Here is an 8,633-nt window from a genome sequence, read left to right on the forward strand (position 1 = left end):
CTGGTAATTCTGAACCTACAGGTATCCTTAAGGATGGAGTGATATTGTCTGCCATTTCTCCAGACCTGCGGCGGGCCTTGCAGGAGTTTCAGGCGGATAGACCTGATCGTTGCCCACCTGGTAGACTGTTTGTTCCTGATGATTGGACCAGTAAAGTCATTTCTGAGGTTCATTCTTCTGCGTTGGCAGGTCATCCTGGAATCTTTGGTACCAGGGATTTGGTGGCAAGGTCCTTCTGGTGGCCTTCCCTGTCACGAGATGTGCGAGGCTTTGTGCAGTCTTGTGACGTTTGTGCTCGGGCCAAGCCTTGTTGTTCTCGGGCTAGTGGATTGTTGTTGCCCTTGCCTATCCCGAAGAGGCCTTGGACGCACATCTCGATGGATTTTATTTTGGATCTTCCTGTTTCTCAGAAGATGTCTGTCATCTGGGTGGTGTGTGACCGTTTCTCTAAGATGGTCCATTTGGTTCCCCTGCCTAAGTTGCCTTCTTCTTCCGAGTTGGTTCCTCTGTTTTTTCAAAATGTGGTCCGTTTGCATGGTATTCCGGAGAATATCGTTTCTGACAGAGGGACCCAATTCGTGTCTAGATTTTGGCGAGCATTCTGTGCTAGGATGGGCATAGATTTGTCTTTCTCGTCTGCTTTCCATCCTCAGACTAATGGCCAGACCGAGCGGACGAATCAGACCTTGGAGACATATTTGAGGTGTTTTGTGTCTGCAGATCAGGATGATTGGGTTGCTTTTTTGCCTTTGGCGGAGTTTGCCCTCAATAATCGGGCCAGCTCTGCCACCTTGGTGTCTCCTTTTTTCTGTAATTTGGGGTTTCATCCTCGATTTTCTTCCGGTCAGGTGGAGTCTTCGGATTGTCCTGGAGTGGATGCTGTGGTGGAGAGGTTGCATCAGATTTGGGGGCAGGTAGTGGACAATTTGAAGTTGTCCCAGGAGAAGACTCAGCTTTTTGCCAACCGCCGGCGTCGGGTTGGTCCTCGGCTTTGTGTTGGGGACTTGGTGTGGTTGTCTTCTCGTTTTGTCCCTATGAGGGTTTCTTCTCCCAAGTTTAAGCCTCGGTTCATCGGCCCGTACAAGATATTGGAGATTCTTAACCCTGTGTCCTTCCGTTTGGATCTCCCTGCATCTTTTTCTATTCATAATGTTTTTCATCGGTCATTATTGCGCAGGTATGAGGTACCGGTTGTGCCTTCCGTTGAGCCTCCTGCTCCGGTGTTGGTTGAGGGCGAGTTGGAGTACGTTGTGGAAAAAATCTTGGACTCCCGTGTTTCCAGACGGAAACTCCAGTATCTGGTCAAATGGAAGGGATACGGTCAGGAGGATAATTCTTGGGTGACTGCCTCTGATGTTCATGCCTCCGATCTGGTCCGTGCCTTTCATAGGGCTCATCCTGATCGCCCTGGTGGTTCTGGTGAGGGTTCGGTGCCCCCTCCTTGAGGGGGGGGTACTGTTGTGAAATTGGATTTTGGGCTCCCCCGGTGGCCACTGGTGGAATTGAACTTGTGTGCATCATCCCCTCTGTTCACCTGTTCCCATCAGGATGTGGGAGTCGCTATTTAGCCTTGCTCCTCTGTCACTTCCATGCCGGTCAACATTGTAATCAGAAGCCTTTCTGTGCATGTTCCTGCTGCTAGACAACTCCCAGCTAAGTTGGACTTTTGTCCTTGTTTGTTTTTGCATTTTGTTCCAGTTCACAGCTGTTGTTTCGTTTCTGTGTCTGGAAAGCTCTTGTGATCTGAAATTGCCACTCTGATGTTATGAGTTAATACTAGAGTCTTAAAGTAATTTCAGGATGGTGTTTTGATAGGGTTTTCAGCTGACCATGAAAGTGCCCTTTCTGTCTTCCTGCTATCTAGTAAGCGGACCTCGATTTTGCTAAACCTATTTTCATACTACGTTTGTCATTTTCATCTAAAATCACCGCCAATATATGTGGGGGCCTCTGTCTACCTTTCGGGGAAATTTCTCTAGAGGTGAGCCAGGACTGTATTTTCCTCTGCCAGGATTAGTTAGTCCTCCGGCTGGCGCTGGGCGTCTAGGGATAAAACGTAGGCAACGCTACCCGGCCACTGTTAGTTGTGCGGCAGGTTTAGTTCATGGTCAGTTTAGTTTCCATCCTTCCAAGAGCTAGTTCTTTTGTATGCTGGGCTATGTTCTCTTGCCATTGAGAACCATAACACTTAACCTACTGATGTCTCAATTAATTTTACTTTTATTGGTATCTATTTTTATTTTTGACATTTACCGGTAGCTGCTGCATTTTCCACCCTAGGCTTATACTCGAGTCATTGTTTTCCCAGTTTTTGTGGCAAAATTAGGGGTCTCGGCTTATACTCGAGTATATACGTTAATTCGGATTGTGCAGTAATCTCTCCTGAAATGGGGGCGCTAATACTTTCTCTACTCTTCTGGTCAGGACTCATAGTAGCTCCAGTAGTCCACCATAAATGAGAACAACTCCGGTATAGTGTTGGAGTTCTCCCCTCATACATATGTTGTTGTTGAGGATGTAACTTTTTTTTTTTTTGTTACATGTTCATTCTGCATGATAGTTTGATTGTGGTGGGATCGGCCTGCCTCACTTATCTGAGTCTGTAACTCCCTGGTAGTGTTTAGAAAAAGGTTTCAGTTACCAAATACCTGAGATCTAAATTTAAGATCCCTCAGCTCTGCACTATTATAAAAAGTTCTATTTAAATGTCTAATATTTCTTCTTCACATTTATCTGACAGAAAATATTGGTCCTTACGATAGTTTATATTGCTTAGAGCCACCGAGTCCCATACTCCAATTACTCCAGAGAAGTTTCACCACTACTCATTTTTTTTTCCTGAGGATGATTGTTCAGCTTGATCATTTCAGTAGATGTGTAATTGTCTATAGTCACAATTTTGCCCATTACCCTTTAACTTCTTTAACCCCTCTACATGGATTTGGACTTACACAGAGACCCCTAGGCTTGGGGCACAGTGTTACCTACTGTTCTGTGGAGTAAGATGGGAAGAAGAATAGACAGATAACCGTGTCAGAAGCAAGAGGCCAGAGAAAATAATAACTCAGGAGACATAGGAGTAGTCAGTAAACAGGCCGGGGTCACAACAGGAAACAAATACACAAGCCGGGAGCTGAGCACAGAGGACTGAACTAGAGGAGATCAAGGCTGTATCTGGCAGATTCCGGCAATATGCTTCAAGCTGTAGTAAGGTGTGGGGCTTTTGAAGTCCAACTCTGATTGTCCAAGGTGTTCGCAATCTCAGACGGACATATTGCATGTGCTTTGGCATTGTCCCAGATTGCCCTCCTATTGGATTGTAGTGTTGAACTGTATTGTAGTGGTGTATGGGTATGTTATTCCTAGGGATCCATTGATATGTATATTAGGGTATGTGGAGGAAATATTAACTGACAATACAACTAAAATTGTAATTGCAAGATTATCATTTGCTGCAAGGAAACTGATTGCAAAATATTGGGTTAGGGAGGAGCCTCCGTCCAGATGTGAATTCATTGCTCAAACGAACCACATAACTGAGCTTGAGAAAAGTATTTACACCAGGAGGGACAAGCTGAATTTCTTCCATAAATTATGACATCCGTGGTTGGATAGGATTTATGTTATACCAGTATATAGTATTATAGAGTACAACTTATGGTAAACTGGAACTCTGTCTGATATTGTCAACTATGGACGAATTATTGTTTGCTCCTGATATCGTCTCCATCGGGGGGTTAATTTACTGTAAAACAAAATGAGTATGAACATGTGATCTGTTGTAAATCTTGTTATGGTTAATACAAATTTATCGGATTAAAAAATGTTTGGTGCTTTCCAATTGGCTAAAACAGGGAAGAGATTACTGCAGCTGAATACACACACACCCATACTGCCAGACTGGATGGTACTACAGATACCAGGCACCCTAATCTTAGTGGCTGGGAAGAGCCTGCACCGCCAAGAGCTTCTGGTTCCAACCCCACCTCTGTTACCAGCATCGCCTGCAGAATGAGTAAGCCGCGTCTGGTGTCCGAAGCAGACGTTACAGGAGCAGATCGCAGAGGAGATGGGGCACACCATTTGCAGAATCCCTAATATGACAAAATTGCAGAAAACCAGATCTGATGAAATCCCTATAAAGTGACTCCATTTTGTAAATTATAACCCTCAATAAATTAATCTATAGAAATAGTGACTATTTTGACTGCACTGCAGTTTCCAGATATTAGCACACGCAGTGGATGTTGGAAAGTGAAAATTGCAAATATCCCAAGTTATTACCCAACACATTGTGCTCCAGGAGATACACATGCCGTAAAATAAGTGGTTTCTTCTCACTATAGTAATGCCAAAATCATGGATGCTTAATGTGGTTTTGAGCACAGTCTAGTAAACTGTAAACTGTCATTGCCTTGGTGAATAATTCAGTAATTTTGCATAACTTGCCATTTTTACAGACCGTTTAAGTAGAAATGTTCAAAAATATAGAATTCAAGGATATTTTATTCTAAAATAATAATTGGTTTTATTCTTGGCAGATGACCGTACCAGGAGATCAGCAGGACAGCCGACATCTTCAATGTTTAAATCAGATAATCTTGAGATCCCACAGGATACAATTGAAGTGAATGCCATTACTCCAAATATACCATCATCCCTTCACAGCAAAGATCTGTCATCTGATCATTTGGAACAGGTCCTGTCTTCTGATTCATTACCTAGTACTAATGAAAATCAAAGTCACAAAATAAGCATTACAAATCAAACTGCTCCTAAAACAATGAAGACATTTTCATTTTCAGAATATGGAAATAGTTTTCCCCTAGAAAAGTCATTTCTCAAGCAACAAAAACTTCACAAAGCAGACAATAGATTTTCTTGTTCCAAGTGTGGGAGATGTTTTAACCAGAAATCAGATTTTGTCATTCACCAGAGAATTCACACAGGGAAGAAGCCATTTTCATGTTCAGAATGTGGGAAATGTTTTATTGGGAAAGCGCAGCTTGTTACCCACCAAAGAACTCACACAGGGGAAAAGCCTTTTTCATGTTCAGAATGTGGGAAATGTTTTATTCGAAAAGCGCATCTTGTTACCCACCAAAGAACTCACACAGGGGAAAAGCCTTTTTCCTGTTCAGAATGTGGGAAATGTTTTCTAGATAAATCATTTCTTGTCAGACATCATAGATCTCACACAGGGGAGAAGCCTTTTTCCTGTTCAGAATGTGGGAAATGTTTTCTAGCTAAATCATTTCTTGTCAGACATAATAGATCTCACACAGGGGAGAAGCCTTTTTCCTGTTCAGAATGTGGGAAATGTTTTAACCAGAAATCGAATCTTGTTAGCCACCAGAAAACCCACACAGGAGAAAAGCCTTTTTCCTGTTTAGAATGTGGGAAATGTTTTCTAGCTAAATCATTTCTTGTCAGACATCATAGATCTCACACAGGGGAGAAGCCTTTTTCCTGTTCAGAATGTGGGAAATGTTTTAACCAGAAAGCGAATCTTGTTAGCCACCAGAAAACCCACACAGGGGAGAAGCCTTTTTCCTGTTCAGAATGTGGGAAATGTTTTAACTACAAAGCGAGTCTTGTTAGCCACCAGAAAACCCACACAAGGGAAAAGCCTTTTTCCTGTTCAGAATGTGGGAAATGTTTTCTAGCTAAATCATTTCTTGTCAGACATCATAGATCTCACACAGGGGAGAAGCCTTTTTCCTGTTCAGAATGTGGGAAATGTTTTAACCAGAAATCGAGTCTTGTTAGCCACCAGAAAACCCACACAGGAGAGAAGCCTTTTTCCTGTTCAGAATGTGGGAAATGTTTTCTATATAAATCAGGTCTTATCAAACATCATAGATCTCACACAGGGGAGAAGCCTTTTTCCTGTCCCGAATGTGGGAAATGTTTTACCAGGAAAGCGAATCTTGTTAGCCACCAGAAAACCCACACAGGGGAGAAGCCTTTTTCCTGTTCAGAATGTGGGAAATGTTTTAACCACAAAGCGAATCTTGTTAGCCACCAGAAAACCCACACAGGGGAGAAGCCTTTTTCATTTTCAGAATGTGGGAAATGTTTTGTGAAGAAACCATCTCTTTCTAGCCACCAAAGAATTGACACAGGGGAGAAGCTTTTTTTAAGTTCTTAATTGTTTTTACATAGTCACATACAAGTGCTTCTAACTAAATTAGAATATTATCAAAAAGTTAATTTATTTCAGTTCTTCAATGCAAAAAATTGAACTCTTATATTAGAGTCATTACAGAGTGATCTATCTCAAGCGTTTATTTCTGTTGATGACTATATCCTACAGCCAATGAAAACCCAAAAGTCATTATGTCAGTAAATTAGAATAAAAACACCTGCAGTGGCTTCCTAAACGTTCAAAAAAGGTCCGTTAGTCTGTTTCAGTAGTCTCCACAATCAAGAGGAAGACTGCTCACTGGACAGATGTCTAGGAGGCAGTCATTGACACACTCCAGAAGGAGGGTAAGCTACTGTAAAATATTAGTATTTCAATAATAAAAAATATAGATTACTTAACTTATGCAGGTTCTAACTAGCAAATAGATACTCTGTATATTGAGGGACTGAGTTATTCTGAGGATTTTGGCAGATACATCTGTTCTCTGTTTGTCAGAACTATGGGGCTTTTGTCAGAACTGCCAATATGTGGCTATTTGGAGATAGTAAATGGTTCTTAAAGGTCACAGGCTATATGCTTAAGCATTTCAAAATGAGGTAATGTACAAATAACTAATATGCATATTCCGCAAGTTACTAGTGTTCTTCTAATACGGTAGAGGCTATGAACATAGCGGCAGATCATCTTATGTTGTTATGAGACAGGAAAAATAGAAACCAATGTAAGTCTATGGGTCAAAATAGTATATAAGCCGACCTAACTCTTGTTCAGGAGATCTCCCATACTTTACGAATCTCCAACCCGGACCACATCAACTTCATGACCATATGTAAGAACCACTGAATGCTTGTTTTCTCTTTTATAATCTAATACTTGTTTTTGGGTGCTATAAACTTACTTTTCTTCATTTTTGTAATCACTTTTTGAATAAACATTAAACAACATTTGTTTTATCCGCACAATTCAATATTGCGTTCCTTTCTATCCTCAGCGTGCTCTCACTTAAAAAAAAAAAAGGAAGAAAGTGTTATTTTTTCTAACATTTTGAGGAGCCCAGCCAAATCTGATTTATGTGCTATTTTGGGTGGATTCCTTTCGATTGCACACAGGGGGAGGAGAGCTCTGCTAAACACCTGTTGTTCAAGGTGCAGGAATTCCACTATTTCATGTCACAAGGATCAGACAGAATCTACAGAGGAGTGAAGATTTGTGTCTCCAACCATAAAAACCTGCATGTGTCCGATCCAGGCGGAGGTCTGAGGAGTCAGCCAATGTGAAGCAGAGAATCTTAAAATTGATAAGAGGTTTTTCTCAGTAAAACAAGTTACAGAGAAAGCTTCAAAATGTCACACACATGGTATGAGTGTACAATAATTTAGTCTTTGAGAAAACTGAAACACAAATACATAAAGCATGTACTATCACACAAGACATTGGTCATACTGACACACAAGGTAACACACAAGAGTCTGATGGGATTACTTCGATTGTCCAAATTGTTTGATATTGTCAGAGCATAATGCATAATGAACAATTGGAAGATCAAATTGATACTCGAGCAGAATTATTGTCCAAATTGCACCAAGATATAAAAAAGGCTTCTGTTGGTACACGATCAAACAAACAGGAAGACTATGCCGCCGCATCATTTGTACCAGACACACAAAATCCAGATGTTTCAGTAGAAGATTTACAAGCAGATGAACTACAACAGAAAAAATTCCATGACAGAGCAGCACAAATTAATTTGAAAATACACGATCAGTTAATGAAAATTGTAAAAGACATTCCAAACTTCATTGACAAGATGGATGCCATTTATAGTGCGGACATTTTTGAATCAAACACAGATAAGTTCAATCTTAACGATGAACAAAAAAATAAGATATTCAAAGTATGGTTACCCTCACATATGGGAAAAAGGTTACAGACCACACCCAGATTAAATGATAATGAATTGACACATAGCACAAAAGAAGACAGACTTAGACAATCAATATTGTTTACAAACGGTGAAGCCACTCCGACAATTGATGTTCTGGAAAATGTACGAACTAATATTAATGATGACTCATTTGCATTTTTGGTAAAATTTGAACAGGCCTTTAGGATGGTGACGGATCTTAGGCCTCATGCGGAGCCAACATCCATGATCAGATTTTTTGTAAAAAAGGTCAAATATTTAGATCCTGCCTCAGAGCAATTGGCTAGTGCTCAGCCATCATTGCAAGAAGCAACAGTTTTTATTGACTAAAATAGTTGTAGTTCATGAGAAAAAAGTCAGCTGAAACCTCGACCCACAGTAACATCCAAGAACAGAGATTACATTGATCATAGAGGTAAAAATACTACACAAAGGAACAATATCTATTGTTATTTTTGTGGTATAAACAACCACAAGATGGCAGCAAAGTCACTGTCACCTTAAAGAAGCCAACCATAGATTCTAAAAAAGTTTTTATTAAAGAAACAAAACAAATGAGAA

At 40.6% G+C, this 8,633-nt stretch overlaps 1 protein-coding gene across 1 annotated transcript in view; it reads left to right on the forward strand.

Annotated features, from left to right (window-relative positions):
• The window catches only part of LOC143766686 (uncharacterized), a 28,358-nt gene extending 21,268 nt beyond the window's left edge, over positions 1–7,090 (forward strand). The window contains exon 7 of the mRNA XM_077254541.1: positions 4,542–7,090. Coding sequence (XP_077110656.1) covers positions 4,542–6,151 — 1,610 coding nt within the window. The 3' untranslated portion in view covers positions 6,152–7,090. The remainder of the gene's footprint in view (positions 1–4,541) is intronic.
• The last annotated feature ends 1,543 nt before the right edge of the window (positions 7,091–8,633 follow it).

This window comes from Ranitomeya variabilis, chromosome 4 (assembly GCF_051348905.1).
Source record: "Ranitomeya variabilis isolate aRanVar5 chromosome 4, aRanVar5.hap1, whole genome shotgun sequence".
Classification (NCBI taxonomy): Eukaryota; Metazoa; Chordata; class Amphibia; order Anura; family Dendrobatidae; genus Ranitomeya; species Ranitomeya variabilis.